Here is an 18,074-nt window from a genome sequence, read left to right on the forward strand (position 1 = left end):
TGTAATATACTAATATATATTTTGTATATATATTTTTGAGTTTTAGTCTCATCTAACAATAAAAGAAACAATTACGAGTCGATAATGTTAGTCCCATTTTAACAGAATTATGTCATGGTCTAGTAACTATTCGCTCTTATACTTTACATTTACAAGCATTTAATAATATAACTTTATTATCAGCTCTTTGAAATTACCCTTAATAACTTAACAAGTGTATTATAATTTTGCTAAGATGTTCGTAACTTAAATGTGTATTCTTGATCAGCACCACCGACTGTAATTATAGATTCTTTGAGTGTTCAAAGCCACCATATATGTTCGAATATTGTAATAGATATATCAATTAATGTGTACATATATATGTATCTGTAAGGGTATATAAACCTCGGTTGACCGTTGTAAACTTTTATTCATTTCATTTAATTTTATTATGCTCTCACAATTCGTTCTTATACACAAGTCTAGTTTGATAACACTGCACTTTCAATCTAGTAAAATAGAGATATGTATACCGTATATTACATAGCCGACTATTATATAGCCTATATTTTACATACTAAGTTTTAAACACATAGTACCATCAGATATCTTGGTATGATTCATTTTTTATTATAAAAACCACGACGTGCTAGTGAAATGAAGTGAAATAAAATATGATAAATATTTAGAGTAACGAATTTTATAGCATTTTATGAAAGACCTTCAAATGTTCCATTGTTTGTTGCTCTTTGGCTGACTGATGAGTTAATCTCCAAGTCTTCATGTAAAGGAACATAGAATTAATTGCGATAAGCGTTTCTTTAAGTTTGAGAACTGGACTGAATACTAAGTTTCGTGATAAGAGCTGGCTGAGTTTTGCTTTAAGGGAATTTTGCAAAATAATTTGCGCAGGCCTCTTCAGTACTATTTTGAAAGGCATCAGCATCGGTTGAATTTTACAAAGCGACCATGTGGATTTGTAAAATAGTTATATATTCCCTACTCTTCGGACTCGTTGCGGCTCAGATCTGTGAGGTTAAGAGTAGAAGGCGTTTTAATAACATTACCACGGTAGGAGTTCTATCAAAAGCACTACAATTTATTCTTTAAAATGTTTTTAAAACGTGTTTAGATTGTCAAAAATAAAGTTTGCTGTAAGGGATATAGGAAAGTAATTAGCGCTGCACTCAGATGCGTTCCACAATGCAAAGTGCGAGACTGCGGAAGTGGTTCCTGCACGAAACCAAATGTCTGTTCCTGCCGGAAAGGATATGTCAACTTTAATAACGATCCATCTAACAGGTAGGTCGATCCATGGACTTTACGAAGCCCAAAGAAAGACGGGTAACCATTTAACCTATTTAATCAAAACAGTTATGTATTAGTTAAAACAAATTTATCAGAAGGTTGCGTTTCCTCTGTTTATTTAGCTTATTTATATATACATATCTTCAATCCCGTATAAAGGGACTTGACCTAGAACTAAAAAGTATTTTTGTATGTATGCAGTCTAACAGTCTTTAAAGATAAGGTGCATATATGGAAATTCCAAGTTTTTGAAAAAATTCCTATCGCCAGCTTTATGCACTTCCTTACATTAATTTGTGTGCTAAAAAATAATGCATGATAATGGCTATTTTAAAAAACAAAAAAAATCTCCAAACAAGAAGAAAAAGAATGTTGATTAAGCCGTCATAAAAGGCACGACAGTGACATTGGAAATACACAAATTTCGCTGGGATAAAAAATTCAAAAAGTTCTTAAAAAATAGGTTTCTAAAATTTGTTCTTTTTGATTTCGTTCAGATGTATTCCCTTTTGCAAGGGCTGCAGTCGAGGAACCTGTCAATCTCCTAACCGCTGTGTCTGTTCCGACCGCCACCTGTTGGACAAAAAGACAAACAACTGCGTGCCCCAGTGTGACAGTGGTTGTCCAAATGGAACTTGCATAACGCCGAACAATTGTAGGTGCAACCAAGGATACAAGCTGAATGCAACCACCCAGGTGTGTATGCCAACATGCAAGGATAACTGCATGGCAGCCAACGGCTTCTGTGCGGCTCCCAATCGATGCGAGTGCAATCCAGGTTTCATTGCCAAGCCGAATTCCAAATCATTTGGATGTCAGCCGGTCTGCAAAAATGGCTGCAGCAACGGGGTTTGCCGGGCTCCCGACAAATGTGAGTGTAACAAATTCTACAGAATGCACATCGATGGCAACTGCGTGCCAATCTGCGAAGACGGATGCGTTAATGGAAACTGCACGGCACCGGACGTATGTCAATGTCTGCCGGGGTATACGAAAATCGGGCAAAATGTTTGCCTGGCCGTTTGTCCCGGTGGCTGCAAGAACGGAGATTGCGTGGCTCCCAATGAGTGCTCATGCAACGCTGGATACACAAAGCGGGAAGGTGTCTGCACTCCAGATTGCAAGGATAGATGTGAGAACGGATTCTGTGCTTCTCCTGAAAGGTGTTCCTGCAATGAGGGGTATGAAATGAATAGTGAAAGCAAGTGTGTACCAGTTTGCTCAGGTGGATGCAAGAACGGATTCTGCGATGCTCCAGAAAAGTGTTCTTGTAATGAAGGATACAGCAAGAGCACAGATAATAGTTGTTCACCATTCTGCTCAAAAGAATGTGAGAACGGATTCTGTTCTGCTCCAGAACAGTGTTCCTGTAATAAAGGATACAGGATGGAAACGAATAACAGTTGTTCACCAATCTGCTCAAAAGAATGTGAGAACGGATTCTGTTCTGCTCCAGAAGAGTGTTCCTGTAACAAAGGATACAGGATGGAAACGAATAACAGTTGTTCACCGATCTGCTCTAAAGAATGTGAGAACGGATTTTGCGCTGCTCCAGAACAGTGTTCCTGTAACAAAGGATACAAGATGGAAACGAATAACAGTTGTTCACCAATCTGCTCAAAAGAATGTGAGAACGGATTCTGCGCTGCTCCAGAAGAGTGTTCCTGTAACAAAGGATACAAGATGGAAACGAATAACAGTTGTTCACCAATCTGCTCAAAAGAATGTGAGAACGGATTCTGTTCTGCTCCAGAAGAGTGTTCCTGTAACAAAGGATACAGGATGGAAACGAATAACAGTTGTTCACCAATCTGCTCAAAAGAATGTGAGAACGGATTCTGCGCTGCTCCAGAAGAGTGTTCCTGTAACAAAGGATACAGGATGGAAACGAATAACAGTTGTTCACCGATCTGCTCTAAAGAATGTGAGAACGGATTCTGCGCTGCTCCAGAAGAGTGTTCCTGTAACAAAGGATACAGGATGGAAACGAATAACAGTTGTTCACCAATCTGCTCAAAAGAATGTGAGAACGGATTCTGCGCTGCTCCAGAACAGTGTTCCTGTAATAAAGGATACAGGATGGAAACAGATAATAGTTGTACACCAATCTGCTCACAAGAATGTGAGAACGGATTCTGCGCTGCTCCAGAACAGTGTTCCTGTAATAAAGGATACAGGATGGAAACAGATAATAGTTGTACACCAATCTGCTCACAAGAATGTGAGAACGGATTCTGTTCTGCTCCAGAAGAGTGTTCCTGTAACAAAGGATACAGGATGGAAACGAATAACAGTTGTTCACCGATCTGCTCTAAAGAATGTGAGAACGGATTCTGCGCTGCTCCAGAAGAGTGTTCCTGTAACAAAGGATACAGGATGGAAACGAATAAAAGTTGTTCACCAATCTGCTCAATAGAATGTGGGAACGGATACTGTTCTGCCCCAGAAACGTGTTCTTGTAATAAAGGATACAGGATCGACACGAATAACAGTTGTTCACCAATCTGCTCAAAAGGATGTGAGAACGGATTCTGCGTTGCTCCAGAACAGTGTTCCTGTAATGAGGGGTATGAAATGGACAGTGAAAACAAGTGTGTACCAGTTTGCTCAGGTGGTTGCAAGAACGGAGACTGTGTTGCCCCAGAAACGTGTTCTTGTAACGAAGGATACAGCAAGAACACAGATAATAGTTGTGTACCAATCTGTTCAAAAGGATGTGAGAACGGATTCTGCGCTGCTCCAGAACAGTGTTCCTGTAACAAAGGATACAGGATGGAAACGAATAACAGTTGTTCACCGATCTGCTTTAAAGAATGTGAGAACGGATTCTGCGCTGCTCCAGAAGAGTGTTCCTGTAACAAAGGATACAGGATGGAAACGAATAACAGTTGTTCACCAATCTGCTCAAAAGAATGTGAGAACGGATTCTGCGCTGCTCCAGAACAGTGTTCCTGTAATGAAGGATACAGGATGGAAACGAATAACAGTTGTTCACCAATCTGCTCAACAGAATGTGAGAACGGATTCTGTGTTGCCCCAGAGGAGTGTTCTTGCTATGAAGGATACAGCAAGGAAACTGAAAATAGTTGTGCACCTATTTGTAAGGATGGGTGTGACAACGGGCATTGCGTATCTCCAAATGTTTGCAAGTGTAATGTCGGATTTTTATACCTGGCAGAATATAGAAGTTGTGGACTTGAGAAAAATGTACTCAGCGTTGTAGATTGTGATCAGACCTGCCAAAATGGAACCTGCATTGAAGGAACATGTACTTGTGGTGAATATTATAAACTGCTTGAAGACAGCAACGGGCAATTTTGTCTTCCGATTTGCGAGCCCGAGTGCATCAATGGATTCTGTGAATCTCCGGGATCTTGTGTTTGCTGGGATGGGGAGAGTCCGAAAGATGGATATTCTTGCCAATCTGTGGATTCATTTGGTTCATTAACACGCCAGGAAAAGAATTTAAGACAATTGAAGTGGTCATTTATAACGATTGCTGGCATGGCTTTGATGTTGGCTATAATAACCGCAGTGGTGATGATGTATATCTTTAAAAAACGCTCTTATCACGTGGACAAGAACGGTAAGCTATAATTTAAGCAGTTTTTGAAAAGCTTAATGATTTTTCTTGTTTACAGAGAGGGAGTTCGGTGTATATTTTTCTCCCAAAAAGGTTGATATTATTAGAGCATAAGCTTCAACGGCACGCCATTAATAAAATAAAGAATATATGTCTACGTTTTTAATTTTTTATTACACAATTTAACAAGTTTACAGATGGCTTACTACGAGTGAACAATAATTCATTTAACTCAACTATTCTTTTTACCAAGCGCCTCCTTTGAACCATAAAGTTGCTCTGGCGTTGGTATGTCCTCAATGAAAAAGTTGGCTGGTATTAGATGGAATACCGTAGACATTACGTCATAAAGGATATTCTCCACCGTCTCAACGATGAGTGGTTTAAGGGCCTCATAGAAATCGCGCCAGTTTTCATTAAAAAACTGATTGGTACTGCGCTCCACCTCCTTGCTACGCCCGTTGAACAAATTGTCCAAATATGTGCGCACCTTGGTCAGATTTAGTTGAACCCGCACGGAGGTCACGTTGTCAAAAGTGAAGCCACCCTTTTCATACAGACGTATCTTTGATAGTAGCAAGATGTCCAAATCATCTGCGGGAATTTTAAAGTGTAAGCTGCGCATTTGCACCCATACTCTTATATAAATATCATAATTTAATTACCGATTTCGATAAATATTTTGCCAGAGCCACTCAGCGGTATAAGGAGTATTCGTCCGGCCATCTCATACTTTCCATCCAGCCTCATTTTCGGTAGAAATATTTTGGTCTGCCAGCCAAAGTCTTTCTTGCTCACACTTTTGTTAAAAAAATGTTATGCAGTTTCAGTTAAGTTATTAAGATATTTGTTCTGAACTTTATGCTTTCGAACAGCAACAATAAATAAATATTAAATTAAACTGTCTGTATGGTTATCATATTCTTTGTACCTACCGACTCTCCTTGACCTTTGTGTTGGCGAAGCCCTTGACCACCAGCTCAGTCAGATTGGCTCTGATGGTGGCCACCTCGTTGTTATCCTGCTTGAAGACTATATCCATTACTCTCATGGGATCGAAGGGACCGAACCGCTCGAGCACCTCTGGTATTCCAATGTTCAACTGATCGAGAAGCTTCTGGATGGTATTCGTAGAGCACTTGGTAAAGCCCGGTTCGTAAATCCGACATGATGGCAGAAAGGCAGCTGGGCGATCGGTTTACATTGAAAGGAACTGCGACTCTAAGGACATATACTTACGCTTTTCGGAATAGTAGGCAACAGCTGAAACCAGCGATCTATCCATGGTGATTTCATTTAGACACAAAATGGCCATTAATACACTCCAAATGCCGAGCAAAGTGCGGCCGTAGCGCGTGCCGCTCATGCTGCCGTACTAGCAAGTTTTTAATAATTAAGTAGTTAAGTATCTAAGTAGCTCAGGGAATAGTGTCTGTATCTGTATCTGAGACTGAGGCAGCCGCTGCTCAGTCACATCAAACGGTGTCACGCTTTGAAACCGACTAGCCGGCTACTTGCTGCGATCCGGCGTTTTATTCTCAACTGCCAAGATCCGAGATTCGGGTTCTCATATATGGTAACGACTTACAGCAACCTAACGATGCCGGGGCCAAGAGCAACTCATTTTGCTTAATTTAATAACATTTTAATTCACCTATTTCCTGACTTAAAAGCGAATATACAGTGAGAAAAGTAACTTAAATTCAGGTAATGCATTCTTATTGGTAATGTAATAAAAATATTTTGTTATATTATTTTATTATATTATTTTGTCAATAAAAAACAATCAAAAATACATTTGTTATAAACTCCAACACATTCTTACTCCTTATTTAATATTTAAAGGTAGATCACAAGAACCCAAAAATATAACATTGAAAGTACGCGACTATGAGCTACTTTTTCTCTGGGTAGCTTTTAATGGAAGTCCTTAATCAAATAGGTAGCTGGTACATAGGCAAAAGTCTTCTTGAACCGGTCCAGGAGCACTCCGCCAACGGTTTGCTCCACAGCGGGACGCAGGACCTCATAGAAGTCGCGCCAGTTTTCGTTGAACAAAGTGTGTGCGGTGTCCTCCAGATCCTTGTTGCCGCCAAAGAGATTTTCCAGTTTGATGCGGAATTGCTTGATCTCGCGGAAATTTACCTTTACACTTTGCACATCAGCAAAATATCCTTCTGCTGTGGCCAGCGGCTTGACAGCCATTTCCAAGAATAACAGAGCATTTTCTGAAGAAACCCGCTTTTTAGATAGTACTTCTCATAAATTGTAGATATTTTCTTACCAGCTTCAAAGTAACCCTTTCCATGACCATTGAGATTCAGGGCTACCACATGTCCTTTGACTTTGTAATCGAAATTGAAACGCAGCTTGGGAACGGAGATCAAAGCCTTGGCTACATAGTGATTTGGATCCCAGCTAAGAATTTTTTATGGTCAACCCCGATTTCGTCACAATATTTTAAAAGCTTACCTGGATTCTTTGACTAACGCTTGTCCAGCACCTGCTACATGGACTTCCTTCAGATCGGCATTAATGGCTATTTGCCTGCTGGCATCCTGGGCAAATTTCACCCTCTTGATGTAGAGTGGATCGAAGGATCCCACGGCATTGTAGCCGGGAATTCCATCCTTCCACTGACGGAAGAAACTCTGGAAGTTCTTGGTCAGACAGACATTGAAGTTGGCATCGCCCACAGCACAAGGTGTTAGAAAGTCGGCTAAAAGTAATATATTTAAGAATATAATTAACTTTGGCACTTTTTTAATAAATTATTCGTAGAACGTTCATTACGTTTCTCTGCCAGATATTTTGCTCCTTCAACTGCAGAAAGGAGCACGGCTACAATGCTCAGGAACTTGGCAACTTTGATAAGCATCTTGATGATTTAATTCCAAAATGTGATGACTAGAACCGTTTTCTTTGAATGCTCTGATTGAAATGACGATTCTGTCTGGTCTCCGGTAATTTTATTCGAAATGGAACGCTCGAATGTATAACTTTTAAAATCATTTCTTTGTTTTGCTGTTTTATATTTATTTAGTTTATTTATTCCTACTCTGTTTTCGGTACAATTAGTAAGTAAACGAGTTTGGCCGCATTAGACTTGTTGTGGTCTTACAGGGTGCCTAAATCATTCAAGTCATCTGATGCGATACCCTAGCCCGAAAATGCATTAATTTCGACCGTATTACTTAGCCTTTGGCTCGGCGGCGACTCCACTTCCAGTTGTAAGAGGCAGCAGTTCCATACTACGGCCATAATATATATGTATCTAGATACTTAGCCATATATTCTAGGCGGTAATTATCCCACTTTCGCTGATGGCGAACTGGTTCTACAAGACCATTAAAAAGCGACGGCTTAGTATGACGACGGTAATGCTTACGGATTTATGTGGTTTTGTAGATCTCCCTTGAGAAAAATATATTCTTATAAATTATAGACGAAATTCTAGTAAGCCACCTTTGCATAGATGCATACTCAAGTGAGGAAAAGAAGCCAAGCGAATGTATTTATCTGCATGCAACCATGACCAAGGTCTGCGGTTCTTGGGTTAACGAACTTGTGGTTTTGGCATAAGTATCTACACAGAAAATAACGAATTATGAATTATGTATCATGAGAATTTTACCTTATATGCATATATGTTTTTTATTATTTGCCACAGTGAGACATGCAAATCTGCCAATCTAAAAGGGGACAGACATAATTTATTTGATGCATTGCTGTCTGGCTTGTTTTGCACAGTGTAGAATGTGATTTTAGCTGGATGAACGAAAATCCCCGAAAGGTTTGAATAACGTCAGTACTATAATGTAGGTTGACAACTGTGTTTGTTTTGAATGTTGTCTGGGGACTTTGGCTATATATCTTATATCAATTGGATGCTAAGTTACCGGTTGCTTGTGAAATAAGAAGAAAACATCGTTTAAACTAATTTAAATTCTATAAATCTACATAGATCTAGCGAAATCATCGAATTTTTTCTGCGTTTTCTATGACGTAATGACAGCAACCAGTTTTCTTAGCCAGAGCATTGACTAGGTCAGTATACCAGCATATAAGTTTTTGAATTGCTTTCTTTTCCTTGCGCCAAGTGTGAGTTTTGACAGCCTAGGAGTAATGGCTAAATCCGCTGTCAAATTGCTTGTTGTGGTTGCAGATTGCTTTCGGCCAGTGCACTTCACTGGGAGCAAGGTGTTTGGCCAGGTATTTGCAATCGATTAGCGGGTGAGGGGGAATTGACTTGCATAATTGGAATGCTTAGCAAGTGCAACACTTCCGCACCTCTCAGTACTGGCATTTAATTCTTTTCTGGATTGTTGTTTTCAGCGATGGCAAAGGTAATTATGACTTGAATGTAGTTATATATAGTAAGATGTGGAATAAGTGTACCCAGTGTACCTAGTTCTCATCACTGCTGCTGCTCTGATCTCATTGCGTATGCGTGAGTGTGGCGGCCTGGAAGCATAAATTGCTGGCCAAGAATTCGAGTAGACGACGTTAACAACCTGATTGGAAATTGCTGAATTACCTGTAGAGGTGAGTGAGTGGGTATACCGCTCATGTACTTACGTCCAGCTGGCTGCCGACCGCTTTCGATTTCTATGCTGCATTCCAAGCCAAGTCGAATCGGTTCTCGGATCGTATCGGGAGTTCGGGTCTCGGTATATGTATTCGTTTTTGGTTTCGGTTTCTGATCGCAGCTGATCGCCAGATCCAGAGACTTCGGCTTGAAGCTTTAGTTTCTGCCATGGCTTTTTTCCCCTCTTGGCCCGCTTTGGCAAAATGTTGACTGCGGTATAAAAAGCGTTGCACGCCCTGATTTTCTTTTGAGTTTGTCGTTTCGATTCGCAGAGTCTCGTGTGCAAGTGCAGAGCATATTTTCCATTTTCGCAGTGCATTACTTAATTTGGGAGATTGGTGAAAACGGTTCGACATTGACTATTGGTTCTAAGCTTGGCGATATGTTGAAATTGGTAAGATGCAGCCAGGTGGTTGATAGTGCTACATCCCAAAAAACTCGATATTAATATCGGTATGCAAAAAGGAGTTTTTCAGAATTTGCGCAGTGAATTTTTAGAATGCAATTTAGCCAACCGGTTTGATCTGATCAGTGTCTATGATAAAAAGTAACTTAATTGCGGGTTTATTACTCAGCCATGTCCTTGAGTGAATGTTTGTGCACTGATAATCAGAGCAGCTAATTAAGGTATTTAGCCCAAAGTAAGGCAATAAAGCCAAAAGTTCATGTGTAATTGCTGTTTTCACATATGGGTGTGACCAACATACTGATTTTATGATGCAAATGATTTGAGTCACTGTTAACCTCATTGTATTTCAATTTCAGACCTTGAGTGTTGGGCTTCTGCTTTTGGCGGGCCACAGTGCGTATGCGCAACATCAGGACTACACCACACCGGTGCCCATTCTCAAGCAGATCGACAAGCACAACGACGATGGATCCTACACATATGGATACGAAGCGGCCGATAAGAGCTTCAAGATCGAGACCAAATACGCGAATGGGGAGGTCTACGGAAAGTACGGCTATGTGGATGACCAGGGCAAAGTGCGGGAAATCGAGTATGGAGCCAGTAAGCGTGGCTTTGAGCCCGCTGGCAGCCACATCAATGTGCCACCACCCACGCTCACCAATAGCAATCCCTATCCATTGGGACCCAACGAACTGGACGATGGTCAGTATCGCGAGGACCCCGCCGTGTACTACAAGGACCAGAAGTTCAATCGCCCCCTATCACCGGCCAGTAAATTCAGTCTAAACGATTTTGGACGCGGCCAGCAGCAGGCGTACGCCCCGCCCCCTCGGCAACCCGCCCCCCAAGCGCCCTACTACAATCCCACACCCCAGTACTACAATCCCCCGGCTCCGCAGCCCCGCTACTACCAGCCCCCGGCACAGAACTACTATAATCCCCAGCAGCAACAGCCATACAGAGGGTTGCCGGAGCAACATCATCCCTCTCTGCGAAACCTAAACCTCTACACCGGTTCCTATAGCATCGACTATACGGGCCGGAAGTAGGAAGTAGGAGGAGGAGCTTTGGATTGGGGGGATCACCTTTGAGTTGGGCCAGAGAGTCAGGGACTGAAGTGTCCGAGGACAATGTCAACTTGTTACTGCCAAATAAATCAGTCACTCCGCACACCCCACATATATCTATTACTGTAACTGTTTGTATATGTTCTTGAATGTGTGTAATAAATCGAGTTTCGAGACCTGAAGCGTTTACAGAGAAACAAAATTTGATTGGTAATTGCTGTAAAAATCAGAGGCATTATATAGTGTTTAATTTTATAATGAGAATGCCATTAATTTACTGTACCTTTTTCGCTGTTATTTCCTGCTCCCTAATTGTTCTCAGTGCCGAGAAGAATTTGAAGTATCTGCTTCGGCATTCAATTTAGCCAACTACCAGGTTCCGCTTCAATTAAGCCGCCCCATGGCAGAAATCGTAGCAAAATTCAGCCGATTGAAATAAAGACAAAGAGCCCAGCAAGTGGCCAATAATCGTTAGGCCATTACGTCAACACAGAATGATCGAGCCAAACCAAAAACAAAAAAAAGGCAAGCATTGTGGCCAACTCGGATAGAAAACCAAAGTAGATTTGCTGTTGACTGGAATTTGGTGCACTTATGCAATGTGCTGGCCCCAAACCACTTTCAAATGCACTGCCACCAACGTTCGACCAGTTGGCCATAAGCTATTGGCCATAAGCATGGTCTATGGTCTATCGTCTATGGTCTATGGTCTATGTACTTTGTGCTGGGTGGTGGTACCACTGCCTTTGTCTTTTGGGTGTGTGGACTGCAGGTAGTGGAAGCCGTGCTTTAAGACTTGTTGGATAATTGGAAGTCACCCTCGGATCAATAGGCAAACAAAGAGCTTAAATCAGCGTGGTACTTATCTGTTCGTTAGCTTTAATGGGCTATTAATTAGGTAATTTAATTGAATTTGAATTAAATGTTTCGAAGGTTTCTCATTTTATTAAAACTGATGATTAACCATTTTCATATATGCTTACAGAAATACAGCAAAACTGTTAATAACTGATCTATTGAGCTGAACCTAAGAGCTATTCCCTGTTTACCCTTAAATCTACTACTTATAGTTATTCAAGTTATTCAATTTCCTTTCCACTGTGCCAGTTGGCCAAGTCAAAAATTCGAAGCGTTTTGCTGGCGGCACAAACGGAGAATCAAGTCCAGACTGCACCTCTTAAAAAGCAGTGCACAAACACACATTACGGGCTTGGAATTATTTGTATATTTTCAGCATTTATATAATTCCGCAGAGCAAAATAGCGAAACTGGTCTGCCGCTGCTGGGGCGTTGGCATGACTCAAGAATTTCCTGCAAAACTGTCTGCTTTGCTATGGGTGACTTGCGAACAGCTGCTGCACTTACACCACTTTTTGCATCAGTATTTTCTGAGGTGGCAAAAATCCGTAGGTATGGGATTGTTATGGTTCCCATTCAAAATTGCGTGGGCAAAGATGCTGGCAAGAGTCGAGTTCAGCATTAAGAATCTATTCCTTTTGCACTGCATTCAATTGTATTCAATAGCTCTCAATCAAGGGAAAATGTACATTTGTTAGATAAATATAACTAAAATGCATGAAATGCCAAGATTGCTTAAAGCATACTTAAAGAAGTATCTGAAGTTCCATTGCGAAACTATTTCTAAAATGAAATTATGTTCCTTCAAAGTCCTAGCACCGATTCCCTAAAATATTACCCCAAGTTTGTGGTTATACTCCGATTTTTTTTAAGCGTACTCTTTCGACCTTGATCGTGCCAGTGCGTCTACGCATGTCCGCAAGTTCAGGTGCACGCCCATTTGCCCCCCAGACCGCTGCCCACAGACAAAAGCCGGACAGAAACTAGTCTTTAAAGTGATGTATTCAGCGAAATAAAAATAAGAGAAAAAAGGCGACTGACAAGCGAAATAACAATCGCACGCACATGAATACTGGAAATCGCCCTGCGTCATGGGCGGCACTTGAAGGAGATATCAGCATACAGAAGGGGAGCAACTGGGGGGCAGACAATCGTTGATGGTTTCCTGATCTGAGGCAATGTGGTGCAGTGGCCGACCAGTTTTTAGCTGAACTATCCGCCATTCCGCAGCGGGCTGCATTTCTGGTGCCTGGTCCATGTGGTTGGTTGTTCAGCAATAACGGAGTGCTGCTCGTGGTGTGTCATTAATTCCAACAGAATGACTCCCGCAAGGCCATTTCGAGTGGCTGCAGAAAAGTGCAGGCGAAGGAGTGGAGTGCAGCTAACACTCTTGAAAGTGACACGCTGCCTGGATCTGGTTGTGATTCCGACATGGTACAATATTCTTGACGTCAAGCATACGCACTGTTGCACCACAGAGAATAACATGGTAACAAATTCTTAAGATATTTCTTCGCTGACTGGTGTTCAAGCTTTGATGTACTAGAATATGTCTATCGAACTTGTTGTATGTTTAGTTATTAGGATTTTACGTATTCTAGTATGTAGAGTAGAGTATGTCATTTAGGACAGTTTAAACATAATTTTATACAATTTATAGGCACACAAGTTTTAAAGCGCTCACGGCCTACCAACTTTGCTACATTTTTGTACAATTTACGGGCCTCACAGTTTTGATTAATTATCGTGGATGACCACATCTCAATGGAAGTAGTTGCCATGGCGCACAGAAGGTCGGAGTTAGAGCTAAGAGTGCCACCACCCCGATTTCGAAAGCAATTTGTTAAATTTATTAAATTGTTTTGTGGAACTTAACGAATACAAGTGGGTGACCTAATTTGTTAAGTTGTGGGGTCAGCAAATATCTTGAAACTGGCAAAGCAAGTGAAATGGAATTTTGCTGAAGCCGTGGGGTGAAGTTTCCGCTTGATGTAAACTGAATAGAATTCCTTGGCATTTAAGCTTTTAATGAGAATTAAACTTGTATTGCATATGAAATTTAATATACCTTATATATCTGGTCATTCTTGGCCATTCCTGTGGTAATGGTGAGGAAAAGCTCTTCAAAGCACTGAGAGAACTCCCGCGAATTCGCTGTCTCAAGCTTCATCAAGCTCTGCAGCTTCTCTTTCTCTCTGTATATCTCCATATCTTTTTCTCCAGAGAAACATTTCCACCAGCGACCGCTCTCCGTCCTTTCGTTGGTGAAGTTTTGTGTTGCTGCGGCCGTTGGTGTGGTTCGGTGGTGCAGTGGTGCTGCGGTGGTGCGGGATGTGGGGTCTGTTTGGTCCGTTATGGGAGAGGGAAAAAGGTTTTCCGCGATCGGTATATAAAGCGAAATACAACAACCTGGGCGGCTCAGTTGCCGTCGGTCACAAGTTAACACTCCACGCGATCTCCACCGAAGTCGGTCCGAAGAATTGGCCGATTTGCCCGAGATAGTCACCCGGTTCATTAGGGGATTTGGAATTGGAATTGAAATTGAAAGTGCTTTGTTGTCTTCGCCGCTCGATATTCAGCTGGGTGTTGCCAGCGAAGGCCTTTTGCGATTGCATTCAGGGTTTAATCGATTCGAAATAGCTGGCCCCACAAAGCCAATCAGCGGCTACAATTCAACAGTTCAACATGAAAGTGGTATGTGAGTGGGCGGTTATATACTCGTAAATACGTATGTCGATGGGTGGTGGTAAATATCAAAGGTCGTTCGACAGAATCACTAGATGCGTGGCTGCCGAAAAGGAGGGTGTACATATATGAGTCTGGGACCCCCAGACATAAAAAAGGGGGGCGGTACTGATCTGTAAGCTTACGTCATCGCCATTGCGGCGACTGTTGTGCAAATATCGCATAATTTGCTATGCAAATCGAGCGAACCGTTAATTTGCTCCCAGCTCCCAGCCCCCAGCCCCCAGCCCCAATCGCAATTGTTCAGCTTGGCTACAAGCGACATTTTGCCAGGTCTTTGTGCCCGATATCCAGTCCACCAATCCAATCCAATCCACTTGGCACCCAATTTGGTAACTGGATTTTGACATAATTTATGAACGACGCAGCTTCTTGAGAAAAAAAAAAGTTGCAGGAACTTCAATCAGCACAAGTTGCACTAACAAGCTCACCGCTGCCACATAGTTTTCCCCCCTTTGGTCCAGCGTGAAAATATTAACTTTGGCTCAGTTCACACGCGGCAGTCAGCTTTTTGGTCAGTTTGTGTTCGGTTTTCGGCGCACTGGGTCCCCCGAGCATGTCGTGGCCTGGATGTATCTCTATCCGTACCAGTATCTGTATCTGTATCGCTGCCTGTATCTAACTACCTGTCCGTCCACCTGTCCGTCCGCGCCAAGGCTGCGGCACATGGAGCCTAGCTAGTGAAAGGTTTTGGCATGCGGAATGGCAAACAAAAACCAGAGTTCAAAATGCCAAAAAGAGTAAAAGCCAAAAAACAGGAGATAGATTCTGACTATCAAAGCTTGCTCGGCTGCATACTAACCCGTTAAACCATAAAACCTAGGACTAACATTTTCCGCATTTCAGGGATTTAAGAGCTAATCTTTTCTTAACAAGAAATATAAGTGTTTTGAAATGTGTTAGATTTAATTGATTTAAATATTTGATTGCGAATATTGTGATTTATGCAGAAAGCTCCCACGAATTGCATGCATACACGTACAAAACATGGACATGGGCTTGTCTTTCAGTTATTCAGTAATTTCGCGCAAATTTCTTTGGCATTTGCTTGCCGCAGTTGCACACTTGCAACACATTTCGGCAAGTGTGGGAACTTTTCCCAGTTTCCCATGCATAATTTGCGTGCCTGCCTCTTTCGGGTTTTCTTCTCCCTGAATTTGCTGCCGGATTACCCAATTGCAGCTGCGATATGTTCGCTGTGTGGGAGTCACATAGCTGGGCAACGATAATTGGCATTCCCCATGCTTCTTTGGCATCTTTCATCCCGGTAGCATTTCTCCACGCCACTGGTGGCCATTCAATTAATCCCATCCAGCTCATCCAGCTGAGCGGCCATATCGCGTGTCATTGGGATTGGGCTTTCAACTGGGCTCGGCCTTTATGCAACTACACTGCGGAAATGAAAGGATGGGTTTTCATACATTTTTTTCTTCTTTACAAAATACCATCAGTATTCAATTGGTTTAATTTCTTTAGCCTATCAACTAGAAGGTCATTCTTTAAGTAAAACCCGAAATGGTCATACGTGTTGATTTGGCTTAGCTTCTTTCTGACCGAAAAGTGAAGTTATTTCTTTGAGTGTTTGTAACCAAATCCGGGGTATTGGTTCCTGCTTGGCATTGAGGGTGTCATTGGCCGGCGGAAAAGTGAAAGGCAGTCTCAAGTCTGACTTAAGACTTTTGTAGACATCGTCGCCGTCTGGCATTCTGGGCAGCACTCAGACTCTGATGCACTGTCAAGGTGTTTCGATGGCCAGGGGCGAGGTGGAAACTCAACTCTTCTGGCAGACAGGGTGCAATTAACTAACCGGTTGTCATTTCACTAGACACCGACTTATGCCCATTTATATCCTATCACCAACGTTTTAATTGACTTTTCTTACAGATGCAACGCCTGCTCTTTGTCGGCTGCCTCATAGTAGGTGTGGGTATGGTGAGGTCACAGGACTACCAGGATTACCAGGAGAACACACCAAGGGCTGCTCCTATTCGGCTGAGGGCCAATGCCGCTCCTGCTCGAGCTGAAGCGCCACGGGCTGATCCAGTGGCAATCCTCAAGCAGATCAACAAGTAACGAGTAACACATTTTGATATCATATATAATACATATAATGTTACCCATCAGGCACAATGAAGATGGCTCCTACACCTATGGCTATGAGGGAGCCGATGGATCCTTCAAAATCGAGACCAAGTTGGCCACTGGCGAGGTGAAGGGCAAGTACGGATATGTGGACGAGACCGGAAAAGTGCGAGTAGTGGAGTACGGAGCCAACAAGTATGGCTTCCAGCCATCCGGAGAAGGCATTACAGTGGCACCACCCACACTGGTGGATGAAACTCTCAAGGAGGAACCAGACTACGCCGACGAGCCGGCACCACAGCGTCCCCAGAAACCCTATGTAAGTTGCAAGACACACTTAATCGAATAATTATTTTGGTAAAACTGATCATTTTTTAAGCGTGTTCAGCGTCCCCAGCCACGCCCACAACCCCGCCCACAGCCTCAGCCGCAGCCGCAGTATGTGCAATACGAGGAGGAGGAGGAGCCACCACGTCGGGTCCAGTATGCCCCAGCTCCACAGCCACAGTCTCAACCGCTGCCGCAACCACAACATTTGCCACAGCAGCACCACCAGCCTTCGGTGGGTCCGGCACCGCCAAGACTCCAGGTGCCCGGCGCACAGCGCACCACCGATGTGCTCTACTCACCACTGCAGCGTCCTGCTCGCCCCGAACCGGATTACTCGCAAACGCAGAGCTTCGGCGAAGGACCCTCGAATGTGCGCATTTCCCGGCCCGTTTACGCCCTGCCCCCCGCCTCACCAGCTCCGAGCAGTGCCCGGGCTCAGGGATTCCTGGCTCCCGCCTCCGGGGGACGTCCGCTGCTGGAACCAGTGGGTTTCGGCCAATCCCAGGGACCCAGCGCTCGTCCTGTCCAACAGCAGCCGAGCTTCCAGCCCCAACCACAGCCGCGGCCACAGGCTCGTAGTGGTGGAGGAGGTGGCTCGGGATTGCTGGATCAGCTAGCCCGGGACTACGCCCTGCCCCAGGGAAACGCCCAGCCGCTGCACGACATCACCTTCGGCTACTACTGAGCTAGACTTTAGTAGTGGGCGACTGCAGTACCCATCTTCCTGAATAACCCAGAGATTCCTTGCTTCTAGGTCCTAATCGCACAGGTGTGCCCTGTCCTCAGATTTTCTAAGCGATAATAAAAATTCCCTGTAATAAATTTAAATGTGTTCGAAGACATTTTACTGCGTTAATTGAATAAGTAAATTATATAGATCAAAGCCTTCTTTTAGGCTTGGGGCAACACAAAATTTTTGCAGGAGGTAAAATTTAACGGTCAGATTCATGCATATGTACTATTTTTCCTATTCTGATTATGAATATCAGATAAATACATTCTGCAATATATTTCCATTACATGATACTCATGTAATATATTTAATATACTTTACTTGTAATAATAAATAATAAATTAAGTTTTAAGTCTGTATAAAATTATCACGCTTTTACATCAACT

The 18,074-nt window shown here is 42.7% G+C and overlaps 5 protein-coding genes across 6 annotated transcripts; 3 read left to right on the top strand and 2 right to left on the bottom strand.

Annotated features, from left to right (window-relative positions):
- The first annotated feature begins 908 nt into the window (after positions 1-908).
- LOC6538309 (fibrillin-2) lies at positions 909-5,030 on the top strand. Its single transcript, XM_039376278.1, has 4 exons — positions 909-1,053; positions 1,115-1,284; positions 1,788-4,876; positions 4,932-5,030. The coding sequence occupies exons 1-4, from the start codon at positions 952-954 to the stop codon at positions 4,985-4,987; spliced, it is 3,417 nt and encodes a 1,138-aa protein (XP_039232212.1). The 5' UTR covers positions 909-951; the 3' UTR covers positions 4,988-5,030.
- On the bottom strand, positions 5,029-6,369 carry LOC6538310 (protein takeout). The gene is made up of 4 exons (XM_002098801.4): positions 6,113-6,369; positions 5,809-6,058; positions 5,539-5,672; positions 5,029-5,467 (listed from the first exon to the last, which is right to left on the bottom strand). The coding sequence occupies exons 1-4, from the start codon at positions 6,237-6,239 to the stop codon at positions 5,106-5,108; spliced, it is 873 nt and encodes a 290-aa protein (XP_002098837.1). The 5' UTR covers positions 6,240-6,369; the 3' UTR covers positions 5,029-5,105.
- A 297-nt stretch (positions 6,370-6,666) lies between these two features.
- LOC6538311 (circadian clock-controlled protein daywake) lies at positions 6,667-8,575 on the bottom strand. Its single transcript, XM_002098802.3, has 4 exons — positions 7,667-8,575; positions 7,346-7,592; positions 7,158-7,291; positions 6,667-7,101 (listed from the first exon to the last, which is right to left on the bottom strand). Exons 1-4 carry the CDS (start codon positions 7,749-7,751, stop codon positions 6,791-6,793), a joined length of 777 nt encoding a protein of 258 aa, XP_002098838.1. The 5' UTR covers positions 7,752-8,575; the 3' UTR covers positions 6,667-6,790.
- A 1,119-nt stretch (positions 8,576-9,694) lies between these two features.
- On the top strand, positions 9,695-11,142 carry LOC6538312 (extensin-2). Its single transcript, XM_002098803.3, has 2 exons — positions 9,695-9,855; positions 10,227-11,142. The coding sequence occupies exons 1-2, from the start codon at positions 9,844-9,846 to the stop codon at positions 10,920-10,922; spliced, it is 708 nt and encodes a 235-aa protein (XP_002098839.1). The 5' UTR covers positions 9,695-9,843; the 3' UTR covers positions 10,923-11,142.
- A 3,058-nt stretch (positions 11,143-14,200) lies between these two features.
- LOC6538313 (tyrosine-protein phosphatase non-receptor type 23) lies at positions 14,201-17,783 on the top strand. Of its 2 annotated transcripts, none has more exons than XM_002098804.4 (4): positions 14,201-14,492; positions 16,428-16,612; positions 16,668-16,944; positions 17,005-17,783. In XM_002098804.4, the coding sequence occupies exons 1-4, from the start codon at positions 14,484-14,486 to the stop codon at positions 17,638-17,640; spliced, it is 1,107 nt and encodes a 368-aa protein (XP_002098840.1). In that variant the 5' UTR covers positions 14,201-14,483; the 3' UTR covers positions 17,641-17,783. The 2 variants fall into 2 exon arrangements, with proteins under 2 accessions (XP_002098840.1, XP_015048766.1); XM_015193280.3 differs by having other exon boundaries at positions 17,014-17,783.
- The last annotated feature ends 291 nt before the right edge of the window (positions 17,784-18,074 follow it).

This window comes from Drosophila yakuba, chromosome 3R (genome assembly GCF_016746365.2).
Source record: "Drosophila yakuba strain Tai18E2 chromosome 3R, Prin_Dyak_Tai18E2_2.1, whole genome shotgun sequence".
Taxonomy (NCBI): Eukaryota; Metazoa; Arthropoda; class Insecta; order Diptera; family Drosophilidae; genus Drosophila; species Drosophila yakuba.